This window comes from Malaclemys terrapin, chromosome 2, assembly GCF_027887155.1.
Source record: "Malaclemys terrapin pileata isolate rMalTer1 chromosome 2, rMalTer1.hap1, whole genome shotgun sequence".
NCBI classification, from domain to species: domain Eukaryota; kingdom Metazoa; phylum Chordata; order Testudines; family Emydidae; genus Malaclemys; species Malaclemys terrapin.
Genome location: NC_071506.1, coordinates 195,101,758 through 195,117,954, shown reverse-complemented (window position 1 = coordinate 195,117,954; position 16,197 = coordinate 195,101,758). Strand labels below are relative to the sequence as shown.

The following is a 16,197-nucleotide window of genomic DNA, read 5'->3' as shown; positions in this document are numbered from 1 at the left end:
AAAAGGACCAGAGGGAGAGCTCCCTGGCTTGGGTAGGCATCACCACTCTGGCTTCTCCTTGGCTGGTGCACTAAGAGCTTCCCCCCTCCTGTTTCAATCTACTTTAACCACTGGTTCAAAATAAGATCCCCTCTGCCCTAGTGGGTTTCCTCAGGCTTGGTTCCACTTGCTGGAAGTTCAGTGCCCTTGGCTCTTCCAGATTACTTTCTCCTAGTAGGGCTCAGGTACCCTCCTCTCTGGTCTTTTGGCTGCACAGATCAGCTTGTTGTTTTTTAAAGTGATAGTCTTACCAGTTCAACCCAATCTTCACAGTATTTATCCTTGTCCTTTCAGACATGCTTTGATTAGTGAAATAGTTAACAATATTGATATTTAAATTATCACTGGGAATCTGAGGTGTGAACTACCCTACTGAGTTGAATGGGGCTGCTCCCATATCAGAGCTATTGTTTCAGGCTCTGCAGATTCAGGGCCTGTCTACACTTGAAATGCTACAGCTGCACTGCTGAAGCACTTCAGTGTAGACACTATTCTTATATTGAAGGGAGGAGCTCTCCCATCTGTTGGCAATCCACCTCCCCCAGAGGGGGAAGTTAGGTCAAAGAATTCTTTTGTTGAGCTACCATGGTCTATATTCGGGGTTAGGTCAGCTTAACTACATCATAAAATCATAGGGTTAGACAGGACTGCGTCCACAAGGGTCATCTAGTCTAACCCCCATCCAAGACATAACTTCATTTCAGTGTTATGGTGGCTCTTTAATCTAGGTTAAATTAATGGAGAAGTGTAGCCCTTTTATATAAACTGTCCAAGATTCTAGCATTGCTTTGAGAACTAGGCCTCAATGCTGTGCTCTGTGTGGGTGGACCAACGCATAGCCCCATTTCTACTTCAGCACGAGCACCTATAACTTTTTTATTACCTGTCATTTAGGTGTTAAAATTTGCAATGTTGAAGTTAATTTAATCTTTTGCATTTTTTAAAAGAGCTAAGCAAAAAGAAATTACAAATACAAGCCATAAATTGCTGCATTTTATAAACCAACCATGCAGAATACCATTTCAAACCAAAAAAAAGTAACATAACCTGTTTACCTCAATGAAGTTTAAATTATGCTCCACATGAAAGAGGTCCTAACTTTACAACCTAGTTGAGACTGTATTAAACTAATGCCTTGTTGATTAATTTCCCCCCAAATAGCTTAAATTATTGATTTCCAACAAAATATTTGTGGGAATCTGCAGCAGATATGTTCTGTGACAGGTTTACCTACCTATTTATGTGTCTACCAACATACTTATATGGTTTCATCACTGTAATACTTGAATGCCTCTCAAATATGTAAAAGTACAAATAACAGTAACAAACTTTATGTTTCCCACCCTGTACAAGAAGCTCTGAAAGTTGCTCAACAAAAGTATGCTAGAGTTTAAACTTGGTAAACTTTCTCTGGAAAAAAATAAGATACATCTCTTAAATGCTAATTAAGTGCAACTGGTGGAACTCTCCTCTTATTATCCTCTGGCAACATATCCCAGAGGATGATCATCAGTTTCTAGGGCAGTAAAGAATTTCCTTCCTTACTGGGGGAAAAGTATAATACATTTGTGAGCTATATATTGTAAAGGACACTCTGGTAACCTTATGATGGATGCCTTACAAATGCATGGGATGAATATGCCAACTCTAGTTTTATACCGAGTAAATTAGTACAAGAGCGATTCTCCCCAACTATTTGCTCAACCAGGCAGAATAAAACTTCACAGCGCAGGGCAAAATTTATGCCACTCTGGGTTTACGTGAAGCAGCAGTGCTCAGTCTGAAAAGGATTTAGCAGAGGGGTAATACAGAACAAAAATTGCTCCCCTGGGAGCAAAATGTACTAGAAAGCCACCTAAGTCCGCATCTTCCCTAGAAGAGTATAGCAATAAACCATAGTGAAACAAAGTCTGAGAACTCCCTGACCGTGACTGAGGTTGAGAGTTTTCCCCACAAGCCTGAACCCTAGTCTCCCACTCCTGAACTTCCCACTACCACCAGGAAAGGTGGTCTCATTGTCGCACTCACAGAGAAGGGACCAGGAGACATTTAGCGTCGCGCTTGCGTAGTCCACAGAGCTGGGAACATTTTCACTCTCCGAGAAAAAATGGGAGAGACATTGAGAACTACGCCTGCGCGGTGCGAAAGGGTGGGAGAATTTCCGTGCGGAAAGGGTAGACTGGAAGCAGCGTAGCATTGCGCCTGCGCAGTATACCGGACTGGGCACATTTTTCACACACACAGAGGTGGGAAGGGGCCGAGTCAAATCGGACCCTGACGCGCCTCCTCCAGTCCTTTCCCCCGACTGCCTGCGGCTCTGATAGCGGTCGCTATTGCTCGCAGTGAGTCAGTCCTGTGCCTCGGTACGTAGCCTACGGTGCCTCTGAGACGTGTGATTGTCCCGGCTCGGGCTGACAGCCGCAGCAATGCTGAGCGCTCTGCTGCGAAGAAGGAGTTGCTCCTGTGTCAGGCGCAGGACGAGTCTGTGCCCCACTCTCCCTAGCAGCAGTGGCTACCCTGTCTCGCCCCTCTGCCCCAGCCCTCTGAGAATCCTCTCCTCACCTAGCAGCAGCAGAGGGGTGCAGGGAAGCTCTCTCCAGCCAGGTAGTCACTTCTTTTAAACTCTTAATTTAATAAACCACTTGTTTTATCTGGCCTGGACACCGTGGATCGTGTGTATCATGTAACACGTGCGCAGGGCGGTGGAAATGAATCAAAGTCCAGGAGAAGTTTTACTTAAAAGTATCTCAGAGCAAGCGTCTCTTCATACTATTATTATTTATGTGTACAGGTGAGAGATCTTTGCCAAACCAACATGTTTCCTGCCCCAGCTATCTTAGTTTAGAAAAACACAAGAAAAACACATCCAGAGCTGGATGATAAGGGACAAGCCAACATAAATATTTGCTTGGTTGAGAATTACGCTATACGTGTGATGTGCTATAATAATGTCGTTCATTCCCCAAAGGCGCTGAGAGCGCCACACACACAAACACTGAAATGCAACTGCTTCTAGGGCTGCAGATAGCGAGGGAAACTTCTGCTCTTATGAAAAATATGATGGGATATTTTAATGTCCATGCAGGGCATGAGAATATGACACTAATAATATCTGTCAACGATAGCAGACTGAATTCACATAGATTCCTAGATCGTTTTCTTTGTCCCCTAGCATTTTAAGGAAATTTTTTTAAAGTTTATCTGAAATTGGACTTGACTCTACACTCGTGCTGCAGCATTACTAAAACCATAACTGTCCTGATTGCAAATGATTATTTTTTTCTAAATGAAAATGTACATCTGGCTTTGGGGTATAATTTTCCACAGTGGCTGAGGAAGAACTCAAAAGGTTCTGATTCTAATGCAGACTTTCCAGGGTGGTCAATGAATGTATGCAGGTGGCAAAAAAATAAAGGGAGAATCATGGGAGGGGCTGGAGCCCAAGAAGAACTAATTATCAGACTACTAACAGCAATATATAGAGAATGTGTTACGCTTTTTAGTTCAGTTACAAAAGCTGTTTGTTTCCATTTTATGGGCGAACAACCCATTTTGTGAGCCTCTTATTATTTAACAAAACTTTTCACTGTTTGCTTTCCTGCAAGCTCTATTTTTATCTTTAGTTAAAAAAGCCTACTTTCTGGTGGCCATTTAATAAGCAGAATTGATTTGCTCATTTTCTAATCTGTTTCAAATACCAAACAGAAATATAAGCAGCTGAACTGGAATGATCAGGCCACAGCAATAGCTTGTCCTTTCATCCAAATTGATTGCTGGTGTAAGTGCATTGATGCTGCATCTACTTACACAATGAGTAAATGTGGCCACTGGAGGCAGTCTGCATGAATGAGAGAATATATCTACTTTGCAATTCGGTAGAGGAGGGCTTGATTCTCATCACTTGCCCAGATATAAATTAGAAGTAATTTAATTGAAGACAGTGGAGCAGCATTGGTGTAAAAGTGATGTGAGAGAAGAATCAGGCCTACAGAATGCTTCCTTTTGTCCCCTTTCTCCTATATTTGCCTCTGTTTTAAAATATAAAAGACAACTTTAAGATTTTCAGGATTAAAAGTAGTACAAATCAATTCTACTATGAAAAAAATTCTGTTTTTTTTTTGTTAATGTTGTTATAAGCTACGTTAACACACCTGACACGATCCTGCCTGTGTAAAGTGTACTAAATGTAATATGGGAGACTCTTCAGTTTAAAATACCCTCAGAGTCTACAAAGTTTGAGTGGGCCTGATTATTTTTTTCTCAATCAGAGCTACTTGTAATAGAGGTCCATGTGTTTGTCCAGTTTATTATAGGAATAAACAATCTGCAAATATGGTGTAGCTACACCTGAGAGAGAGGAATTCTTGCACTAGTTGAGCTATAGGCTTAATTCAATAAAAGGCGAAGTTGGTACTATTTGATTTACTTAAGAAATCAATAACTGTCACAGGAGAGGATGAAGATGGGGGATGATACTGGGATAGTAGGACTCAGAATGATTTTGGCAGTGTTCACATGACTAGTGTATTAGAACTATTATTTCTCTGGTGATCAAGTGGGTATAGATCGAGTGTATCATGTAAAATCAGTCTGCAGCTCATTGGCTTACTATTAGAAACCAAAACTGAGGCATCATGTAAATTCATAGATGATTAGGCAAGAGTAGTTCCGCTCGCTGGCATTGCTTCTGAAACTTTCTGAACCAAGCTTTTGATCTACCTTCCACAGACCTTCCCCTCGCCTCTATTTCTCTGTCATTGGGACAACACCCCTATTCAACTTCCCGTATCTATTGTCCAACAGACCACTTCTCCCAGAAACACCTCTGCACTTTCTCCTATGCTGACCCCTACTCCAGTGGGGCCATGGTCATTGATTGGGGTTCCTAATTAATACCGTAATATGAATGATATGATAATAATGGGGACTCATTCTCTTGTTAATTATGGCTTTGTGTAAATGCATATTTTAACAGGTGAAATCTAAATACTTTGCAGACTTCCCTTAGAGAGTCTGAGGGGACTCCTAAAGGACTGTCAACTACAGCTGCAGAACTTTTTGAGTCTGGAAGTGCCTTTACTTGTGAGACTACTGTTGCTGTGGTACTACCACAGCAGTGTATGTATGAGAAAGGGAGAAAATCAGGCTCCATATGGTCTGTGGCATAGTGAAGAGATTGCGAGTTTTAGAGAGGATGGAAAGAAAGGCAGACTTTTTGTCATCTGCAGATGCTCTAATAAAGTTCTGTTCTTCTGTAATGCCCTGATTCAGCACTTAAAACACACTTAAACATATGCTTACCGTTAAGCATGAGAGTAGTCAGTCTTAATGAAGTAAATAGGACAACTTACCTGCTTAAAGTTAAGCATATGGTTAAATTCTTATCATCTGGGGCCTAAGTGAGTTTACAGATGGAGGGCTGATTAAGCGTCATCAAGCTATGTGTGGCTTTATTGAGGTTGTCCCACCAAGTATTTTATATTGATATCCAGCATAATTACTAGTAAACTATTTTGCAACCTCTCCAGTATTTACAGTGAAATACAACAGTACTAAACATGTGTACCTGACTTCCTGTGTTTAAGATGTGCAAAACAACTATGAGGCAAATATTTAGACAGACATTTTTTTTTTTAAATGCTGACTAGTCTGCATATCACACTTCCTCATGGCAACAACAACAGTAACAACAACAAAACAAACCACCCAAATCCCTCTGGAGAGATTTGTAATAATTGAGGAAAATGTCTTACAATTGAAGTCACTATTTTTTCAGAGTGCAGTGTGATGAATTAAAATATTTGAGCAGGGGCCTTAAATTCCCAGTCCATCCTAATACTCTGCGTGCATGCTTTGTAACTGAGGGCTAGAGAGAAAGTGAGACTGTCTTACAATACTTTGTCTTTTCCCCTTGTTTGAACAAGTACATGAGTAAAGATGAGTTCCTCCTGGCTAATGCTATGTAACCTTTCTTGTTTTAACAGAGGTCTGATTTTTATTTATTTATTGAAATTGCAATGGCATTTATCACTATAGTAGTTGAACATCTCACTGATATTAATTAATACACCTCACAACATCCCTATGAGGTAGCGAAATATTATCCCCCATTTTACAGAAGAGTTAAGTGATGTGCCCAAGATCACCCAGAAGATCTGTAACACCTGTGACCTAGACTGCATGTCCCCTTGGGGTTTAATATCCTTCATATAGTTTTCAACGATCGTCATGGTTGGAAGGAAAAATATGTGTGGATAAATTTCTTGAGCATATATTTACCATCATGAGTGCTATCAGACAGAACAAATATTTTCTTGGTTTGTGCTCATCTGCTTCAGTTTTCAAGTGCCTTTTAAAATGTGAAGACACACTTTTTGTGTGTGTTGTAAGTGCTGACCCTACTTTTGATTGTCAGCATAGGTCAAACAACTCTGCAGCTGGGGAGTCATTACTTCATGTCAGTCTGTTATCCATTAGTTTTAATTCATATATCTTCTTGACACTGACTGCTATGAGTTTATTGAATCTTTCTACACAGGCTGCTGCTTATCAGCTTAATGTCTATGTATGTAACAGGCACTTTTAAAAATAACAAAATAACAGTATATTGTAGTGTTCTAAGGGATTTAAAATAGGCTCTACAATACTAATTTATATCATGCTTTACAAATAACTGATTTTATATATCTGAAGCTGCTGTTATCCCTATTTTATGCAATGTGGGTAACAAGGCAGAGTGTGATACAGCAGATATTTCAGACTTCCACGGAGAGACATTAGTCTCCTTAAAAAAAGAGGTTCACAAATAAAATATTGTTTTCTCTTTCTTACCAGGTGCTAATAAGGTGAAGCCGCTAGAAGGTGTGAAAATTCTTGATCTAACAAGGTTTGTGTTTGCTGTTTGTAGTTCAGAATACTTTTCTGAGATTCAAATGCTGTGATAGAACAACTACGAAAACCCACTGCTTTTTAATATTGCAGGGTACTTGCAGGACCCTTTGCAACAATGAATTTAGGAGACTTAGGAGCAGAAGTTATTAAAGTGGAAAGACCAGGTAAGGTTTCTTAATATAATCAGACTGAGGATCAGTTTAATCATTAGTTGTCTATGTACTTTTGAATAATTTTTTTCCTCTGTGCTGTTTTAAGGGGTGTCCTGCAATCCTTGGAGGCACTTTGATTTATAGTCAAGGCCCATTAGGGGTTTGGGGAGCACAGTCTGGGCTGAAACATATAAAATGCAATTCCCTTGCCTGCTTTTCTCCCTCTCCCACCCTGCGGAAGTGAGGAGAAAGAAAATGCTGGTGTGTGTCTGTCTAGGCCCTTGGAAAACTTTAATTTGTTAGCTATTACTTTGCAGCCTATAGGTTTTGACTCTTTTTTGGGGCCCTGTGGATATCATTCTATTTCCAGTTTCCTTCAGACTCACAGGTGGAGAACTAGTTGCTGGCATACTTGCTGGTCTAGTTACTGGAGCTTCTCCTGTCAGTTTATTCTAAAAACTGTAATTTAGTGGTAAGTGTAGATAAGTTTTTTGTTCAGAAGTAACTTATGGCCTTAAGTCTTCTAGGAAGGATAAGGGCATGAGAAGTCTGAAGTTCTAAGATCAAGTCCTTTTTGGGTTATGAATTCAGAAAATAATGTTAATCCACTTAGCAAAAGACTTCAGACATGAAATGTACATTATCTGTGACTCGAAATTTAGATTGTTTTCTTTTAAATTATTTAGAAAGATTCTCCTTTGGCCTCAGACTAAGTATTTTTGGCCTAGGGAGTTTTCTTTATCACATGAAAAGGCTTTTAAAATAGGGTTTAGGGAAAAAGTGCTGCAGTCTGAACTATAATGTCATGACAAACAGCATTCTTCCAGAAATTATCTATTATTTTTATGATTTATTTTTATTACAGGAGTACCTAGAGGCCCCAGTCAGGGAGCAGAGCCTCACTGTGCTAGGTGCTGTACACACATTTAATGACAAGATTGTCCCTGCCCCAAGAAGTTTATAATCTCATTATAGGACAAGAAATATAGTTATTTCTAATTGTTTTTTCTATACTGTTATGACCCTTATGTATTGTTGGTGGCTTCAGAGGATTGCTGCAGGCTACCAGTTAAAACACATGCTTTGCTCTACCTGCAAAGCCAATTGTGAATAAGGCAGATTATTTAAAACAGACAGACAAAAAAAAGGTAAAAATTAGTACAAGAGTCAGGAGGTTTGGGGCCAGCATATGCGAAATGGTTGGGGCCTATCATGCTAAATGGAATTGTTTTGAATCCAGAATAGGTTTTGTACCTAGAGATGTATAACTGGACTGATGTTATCACTGATATATGGCAACATATTACACTTTATGTGGTGACCTTGTTAGATCTCATAAACTGATGGCCCTGAGATTAGTTGTTCTATATTACCACATGAAAGACCTTTGATTGATTTCCTGGTCTCATCACTTGCTTCTTAGGCAAGGGTTGGGAATGCTGCAGAAGCACTCCCATTCTGTTTGACCCCTGGAAATAAAATACACCATCTGCTTTTACAGCTGGATTTAGTGAATCATTTGCCTCTGGCATATTAATCAGACATCTGTTACTGATTGAAACACCAGGTTTCTAACTGGTCATTCTGGGCTCTTTTCTCCCATCAGTACACAGAGGATTTCCAAGAGTAACTGCCATTAAGGCAATAGAAATTTATGGGTTTGTATAAAACTTTAGTATTAGGTTCCTGATACTATGAAAATAGAATTTTTATTTTGAGATACAGTCTGATCTGCTGTTGCTACAATTATCAGTGTATAGGAGTGGCACAGCATTGTTACAGTGGTGGCGCCAAACTAGGGATGCAATAAAAGGCATTGCATAATGCCTTGTTAGCATAAATTGATGCAACTAGGCCACAAGATGATGCTATGAACTTAGGACTCTTTTATTGACTTCTGAAAGGTGAATGCACCAATGCTTCTTTCCTCTCTGACCCTGTACATCTAGAGGGAACAGTGATTATGACTCTCATTACAAAAAATTCTCCAATAGGTGAAAGCTTCTGTAAAACATTGACAGTATATGAAATTGTAATTCTACAAAGGAGAAATATGACTGGTATTAATTATTTTGGGTAGACATTTTTTGGGAGCGGGAAGATTGTGTCCTTTCCAAATGTAACTAAATATAGCCATATTTGCCTGGATATAGCTGGTGTTCCAAAAGAAGGCAACAAAATAGATACCAGTGTTTTCAGGGTTCAGATCCATGCGTGTGATTTTGCTGAGTTGCAGATCTCTTTCTATTCCTGTCCAGGCTCTCCCACTATATCCCCAGTACAAGTGATTTAGGCTGGCCCACCTCTCTGCAGGATTCCCAAACCCTGAAGGCCATGACTGCTGCTGCAGCTCTGAGTTCTTGTTCCTTCTGCCCCTCCTTTCCAAGGAACAGAGGGAGAGCCAACTGCCCAGGAGCTGGCCTTATTTTTCACCAGCTGATAGGTGCCAGTATAAGAATCTGGATAGCCTGATGGAAATGAGTACAATTGTAAGTTTAGGAGCACCTAGATTAGGAATAGGAACTTTTAGTCTTGTTCCTATTGATTGTAAATAGCATGTGATTGCAGAATGGATTTCTGTGAAATGCATATGTAATGGGGGGCAAACCAGAACTGAAACATCCATAGAAAATATGTCATTCATTCAAATAACATATAGGGAAATACATAATGGTAAGTTGAACAAAACTGGCTTAAACTCGGTGAGTTGGCGGAGATCTAAGTAGGTGTAGGACATGATGTTATAGGTATATATTCTAAGAACAATGATTTTAGCAGGAGCCATGTGAAAATTTCTTAACTGAATGTGCATCACAGCTCTGTATGGAAGGGATGGAAATTGTATGGTTATTAGGCTCTGTACGTGGATTTTAAAGAGGAATTGCCAATTTAAAAATCATATTTTATGCAAACTCTTACTTCATTATGTTATTCATTGTGACAGAGGGCTGAGAGCTAATAGAGGGTCAGCACTCTGATCACTGTGGCCTCAATTAGCTTCCCCAGTGATGGCTGATTTGAGGAAATAAGGAGGAAGTAGTTAATCTGACAAGGAAGCTGTGTGATTTAAGGAATTAATTGGCCCATCAGCTGATTATCTTGATAAAAGGTAGAAAGGAAGTGCTAGAGCATGGAGTACAGGGCTAGCTGAGCCCAGATTGAAGGAAATTCCAAGGAAGGGAGATCTCATTTCCTCCCTGGTCCCTGATGAACAGGAGAAGGTCATAGAGATTAGGACTGTTGTGTTGTACTGTACAGGTGTTAGTGGAGGGGACTTGAATAAATTATACAGTGTGGACACTAAAATAAGAAAGTTAGAGCCATTCCTGGGGTAGCTGGGGGGGTAGAGGGGAGGAATGCATGCCCTTTCACAAATAAAAGCCTAGATGATCAAAGCTGAAGGATTTAAAACAGTTGCTTAAACTGTTTATGTTGTTTGCCCACTTCTTTGAATTTGCTTCAGCTTGGATAGGTTCTTAGTGCTGCAATGTTTGGATTGAAAATGCTGAAGGGGAATGTTAGCTTGTGTTTAGAAAGATTTCTAATTAATTCTTTTAAAAATCTACAGTTTGGGCAATGTTTGAGTTAACATTCTCTTTTAAAAAATGTGTCCTGAATGAAAATTAGGTAAGCATATAAAATTAGGAATACCTTATCCCACCAAGGAAATAATATAGATCAGTGGTTCTCAACCTATTTACCATTGTGGGTCGCATATGCGGGTCGCATATGCTGCTCTCTATGTTTTATGTAGGCCACATCCACACTATATATATACATCTGTAGGGCTCTGAGGATGTCACGTGGGCTGCAAGTGTCCTGCGGGTTGAGACCCGTTGATGTAGATTCATATTGCATTAGTCGAACATTGTGAATTTTAAGTGTAATTTGCACTGTACCAGAGTAAACACCCATAGGACACATCCCATACCAGTAAGGGAACAAGCAGGTGTTTTCCCATCACTGTATTATGTTTCAGTAGTTTAATATGCCCTGAGCTAAAGCTTTTCTGTGTGAACTTAAGCTGGAGTACATTTTGTTGCACAGAGGTAGAATACTGAGCAAATTACTTGCCTCTTGAGGTTGGCCACAATTAGGCACATAAGTCAGAGATATTGAAGTAGAATTGAACAGATTGGTATGGCAAGAAACAAGAGACTAGAGCTTCATTTAAAAAAAATTAAAATGTCTAGATTACAGTAACTATTTTCTTTCCTTTTTGTTGTTGTTACACATGTCTTGAAATGGGGATTACAAGCACTTGGATTCATTGATTAAAAGGTGTCTTAGCCTCAGGAAGATGAATCAGTGGGCAGATTCTAATATTCCAAATCACTGAGCAGTTTCAAGTATCTGACTTAAAAAACAACCTGCTAGAGAAATGTTTCCTTCTCTTTCCCCTAAATGTAAATTCAATTTTGTACCAGTGAAAGATTTTCTGTGTATAAAATTGTTAAAACCTTAAATTCCAGTATTTTGTATCCGGCCATGAATAGAAATGGGATCTTTATTCCATTGGAAAGGGAGATTCTCCGCTTCCCACAGAACATTCACTTCTAGCTCTGGAAATGTCCGAGGTTAACAGACTTCAGGAGTGAATTTTTAGATAACTAAAAAAAACCAAAACAAAACCAAAAACATTTTAGCATTTTTTTTTATGGCTCCCTCTGAGCATGGTAGTTATGGCCTGAATTTATCTCTATTTTGTAGGATCACAGCAAGCTGCTACTTTTGAATATTTCACTTTATTACAACTGATTTCTCTTCCCACTCTATGCAGGTATTTTTTAGATTTGAAGAAGTTTTCTTAAGAACTTCCTTGTTTTAGATACTAATAACAAGTGCTTTGTCCTAGTGTAATAACTACATTTCTTAAATTTTGCAGATTTTATTTGTTTAGTTGAGCTCCTCTTAAAATTATACAAGTAGAATAACAAACTCCAGGGAGTGCAGTTGTTTCAGAGGTATTTCCACATTTGGCCTCCAGTCTTGTGCCTCACTACGCACTTGAGGCATGCAGATATGTCATAGCAGCTGCACATTATGTCATGTGTTTTTCCTTACATAAGTTTCCGGCCATTTAAAAAAAAAAAAAAAGTCTTTTCTCTTTTTATTATTTGAAAAAAACAAACAAACCCCACTAAAGTCAAACTACACACTCATTTATTATACTTAAATCAGAAAGCTATCCACAATGAACACCTAAGAAAAAGATTCTACCACTTCAGCCAACAAATCATCCTCTGAGACTTGCTCCTGCAACTTTGTTTACTAGGGTTTTAAATTGTTTAATTTTGGAAAGCTCACAGTCCCATACCAATAAGTGAAACTGAAAACTAGGATTCAAAGTATAATGGGTATAGGGAGGAAGCAGGGTCTTGTGGTTAAAGTACAAACCTAAGATTTGGGAGACCTGCATTTTATTCTTAGCTCTATCGCATTCAGATCTCAGAGGAGTCACTTAACCTCTCAGTGTCTGCTTCCCACATCTGTAAAGTAGGTTCATAAACTTATCCTGTGACAAAAGCCCTACTTCATAGGGGTGTTACTAGACTTACTCCATTATTGGTGTTAGTAATCCACTTTGAGATCCTTATAGGAAGGTACTGTAGAAATGTATTGATGGCATGGCTTGAACTGGATGAGTGTAGAAAAAAGTGTAATGATACTTTCCCAAGCTCCACCCACAAACCAAGCTCCTCCCTTTTGAGACACCAAAATGTGGAGTTCTTGGTAACTGTAATTTTTTATGTGTTTGTACAATGCCTAGCACAATGATGTTCAACCTGGCTGTTGCCTTTACGTGCTACTGCAATATAAATGTGAAATAATAATATATGCTGCTTTAAGCTCTGCTGGGTTACTCAAGCTTGGTTCCCCCTTCCATAGGGTTCATATTTATTCATGGACAGGGAGGGGTTAAAGTCTAAGCACAGTAGGTACGTGCCTAGGGCTGTGGCTCCCATAGTCACGTGATTACATCTGAATCAAAATTTTCATTTTAAAATATGTATTTCTAGCCCTCATGATTGAAGAAAAGCTTCAAAATTGAATCCAGGCATAATGGGTGCAGTGATACCTGTCTGAGGCTGCAGACATTCTCTGGTAGAGGGACGAGGAGCAGCCATTGGAATGAGAGAGGAAGCTGCCTGGTCTCACATGTACTGCCAGAGCAGAACAAGCCCACGCTACTCTGAGGGAATCTGGGCTTTTTGGGGTTGTTGTATGTCTTGCTGGGCTTTTCAGGATTGCCCCACCCCGTATTGATGAGATTTATTGGGCCCCCCTGATTTCTACTCCTCTCTGCTGGGGAAAAAAAGTGGTGATACTCTTCCAAGCACCTCCCACTTGTGGCATCAAAGTAAAATGTCACTCACATTAGATTGTGCATATCTTTGTACTATAATCGTCCCTTTCTTTTTTTTTATTTATACAGGTTCTGGTCACCAGTGAAATAGTTAATAATGTTGGCATTTAAATTATTGTGATTGGACATCTAAGTTACAGATAAGCAGGACATTTTATTCTTTTGATAGCTGTTTCAGACTGTCTACAAACTCATTATAACATTTGAAGGTGTTTTTTCACAATCATAAAGGCTAGAGATTGACTTTCTTAATTTTTGATGAAATTGAGAGTGTGGAGGACAAGAAGTCAACCCAAAAGAGGTACTGGATTGCCAACTCAGTGCAACACAGTCCAATTCAAATTATTTATTTTCAAGCATGTTAACAGTTAATATTGCTTTTGAAGTGAGCTGTTTTTATATTCATATCATCCCTTCTTATTCTGTACTTTTTGTCTTTGAATGCAATAAAAATATTTTTCAAATAGTCACAGCAGTGGCAAAAACAAGCCTGTTTTGCTTAATCAGGTTTCGGAGTTTTTCTTTACAGATAACAAAAAAATATCTAAAATATGTATGATTCTAAACCATTGTCTACCAATGGTGATTAAAGGAGATGTTTTGGCTGTCCTAGCTGATGCTTAAACCATTTTAAAGGTAAACTGGGAGAAGAACAGAGTGTTCATTTTCTGCATATTTGTCAGTGTATTTGGTGCAGCATAATACTGGACAGATACAAAAATGTGACATTCTTATTTTCAGGAGTTGGTGATGACACAAGAGCCTGGGGACCACCTTTTGTTGGAACAGAAAGCATTTATTTTCTCAGTGTAAATCGAAATAAAAAGGTAAACAGAAGCTCCTCTATTGTGCATTGTGGTTTGGGTTTTTCTGTGACAAGGAACTCAGAACAAACTTTATAAAATTTTTCTTTTATGTTCTTTAGATAATATTTGCAGTAGTACTAGAGACTGGATTATATTGAACAGAAGCATTTTTTTTTTTGACAAATTAGATAACTGTAACAATTAGGGAGAAACCAGTAACTAACAAAGCAAGAATTCTAATTGTCTGTTTTTTCTTAAGCATGCTTTACGGGGTACAAACCTCAAATATTGTAGTTTACAATTGTGTAATCCTTACTATATGTAAATGTGGTAAGATTAAAATTAGCATTAAATTGGAACTGGAGAGTTCCTTTAAAGAACCAGAATGAGTATTTTGAACAATTAAGGATGTATAACTTGTTACATTTGGAAGAAGAAAACAGGGTGAGTGACACGGACTTTCACATAACGAACAATATTGTGTTTTTTGTTACCAGAGTATAGCTGTCAATATGAAAAATCCAAAAGGAGCAAAGATGATCAGAGAGGTATGTTCTGGTACAATGTAAATAATGCATTTTACATTGTTTTCAGCATAATAGCAAAGAATAAACATTAATATAATGGCCGATTAACTATATTACCCTGTTTTTAATGATTAATGTGTATCACCTGTATAGTTGTGTTAAACAGCAATACACTCATTTTCTTTTATGCACTTAAACATTTATCTTAATGACTCAATATACAGTGCAACTCAGTTACACTGTACAGTGAGTTTGGATAGTGTGAAATCCTCTTTAAAGTGGATTTCACACTAAGTCTCAAATTGTTTCAGTGCATTGCAATGAGAAATTGCACTTTAAGCACTATAAATGAAAGCTTTTATGTGGAAAAATGGACTTAATGTTTAAGAGTATTTCACTGTATTAGGAATGGTGAACCATCTGTTCATCTATATTTTCAATATTGTATAGCAAATGTTTGCATATGTCTACTTTGCTCACTGCCCAATGAAGTCTGAGGGAGCAGGTTTGGGCTCCAGTATTTGAAGTGTTTTTCGTGTGTTTACTGTTGATCAGATCCTATGAATAGCAAAGCTGCCTCAATGTCTGTTCACTTGCCAGATCAGGCTTCATATTTCTGTTCTGTCTCTCTTTCAGTTTTTCATTTTAGAACTTAAAATGTGGTTTTATTCTCAGAAGTAACTATGTAAAAATGGCACGTCGTATTCAATAGAGCTATTCCTTATTTATGTCTCACCTGTTTAATTTAGTGACAGACAAGATGTGCTACTTGTTACTCCTGTTAACTCTGCAGCACCAACACACCAAAGGGCAATTTTTTGCTGGCGATGATATATAAAATGATGCATTCCAATTTGAGTTTGGTTTTTTCACTTATGCAGAATTTGGAAATCATTTGGAGACCTTAAACCAAGAATCCTATAATGTCATTTTCATAGACAGACCTCAGAATAGAACTGAAAGGCAATATTGATTGCTACTTAACATCATAGTTTCCTATGGATGGTTTGGAAAAATTATACAAATAAAATAATTGTGCTTGATATAAAATTGATGTATTTTAGCAGCTTCCCTCCCGTCATCTGCCACCCCACATCTGCACCTAACACCTCAGCAGAAAAACATATGGGCAGCTTGGCACTGAGTCAAAATTTACTGTGCATCCAGAACATGGCCTGTTAGTGGTATAGCTTAGTGGGAGAGCTCGACTAGCACCCATAGTAGGTACAGCCACCTGCCAAGAAATACACAGATTCCAGGAAACGGTAAACTCTTCAAGTAAGGAGTGGCAGTGCAAGGATCCATCAAGTCCCATAACTGAGAAGGAGGTTGGAGACCCCCATCCTACCACTTCTCAACTTCTTCCTCTGTCCAGCACATTCTCCTGATTCTCTCCAAGGCTGCCCTTGATGACT

At 38.7% G+C, this 16,197-nt stretch overlaps 2 protein-coding genes across 4 annotated transcripts in view; one reads left to right on the top strand and one right to left on the bottom strand.

Annotated features, from left to right (window-relative positions):
* The window catches only part of MPLKIP (M-phase specific PLK1 interacting protein), a 62,793-nt gene extending 60,646 nt beyond the window's left edge, over nt 1–2,147 (bottom strand). Inside the window, exon 1 of the transcript XR_008443909.1 lies at nt 2,068–2,147. The gene's annotated coding sequence lies outside the window, so the exon portion shown is untranslated. The remainder of the gene's footprint in view (nt 1–2,067) is intronic.
* A 122-nt stretch (nt 2,148–2,269) lies between these two features.
* The window catches only part of SUGCT (succinyl-CoA:glutarate-CoA transferase), a 483,356-nt gene continuing 469,428 nt past the window's right edge, over nt 2,270–16,197 (top strand). For 2 of the 3 annotated variants that reach the window (XM_054019420.1, XM_054019419.1), the window contains exons 1-5: nt 2,270–2,643; nt 6,874–6,925; nt 7,021–7,094; nt 14,191–14,276; nt 14,753–14,803. In XM_054019420.1, coding sequence (XP_053875395.1) covers nt 2,466–2,643; nt 6,874–6,925; nt 7,021–7,094; nt 14,191–14,276; nt 14,753–14,803 — 441 coding nt within the window. In that variant the 5' untranslated portion in view covers nt 2,270–2,465. The remainder of the gene's footprint in view (nt 2,644–6,873; nt 6,926–7,020; nt 7,095–14,190; nt 14,277–14,752; nt 14,804–16,197) is intronic. The other variant, XM_054019421.1, reaches the window with a different exon arrangement.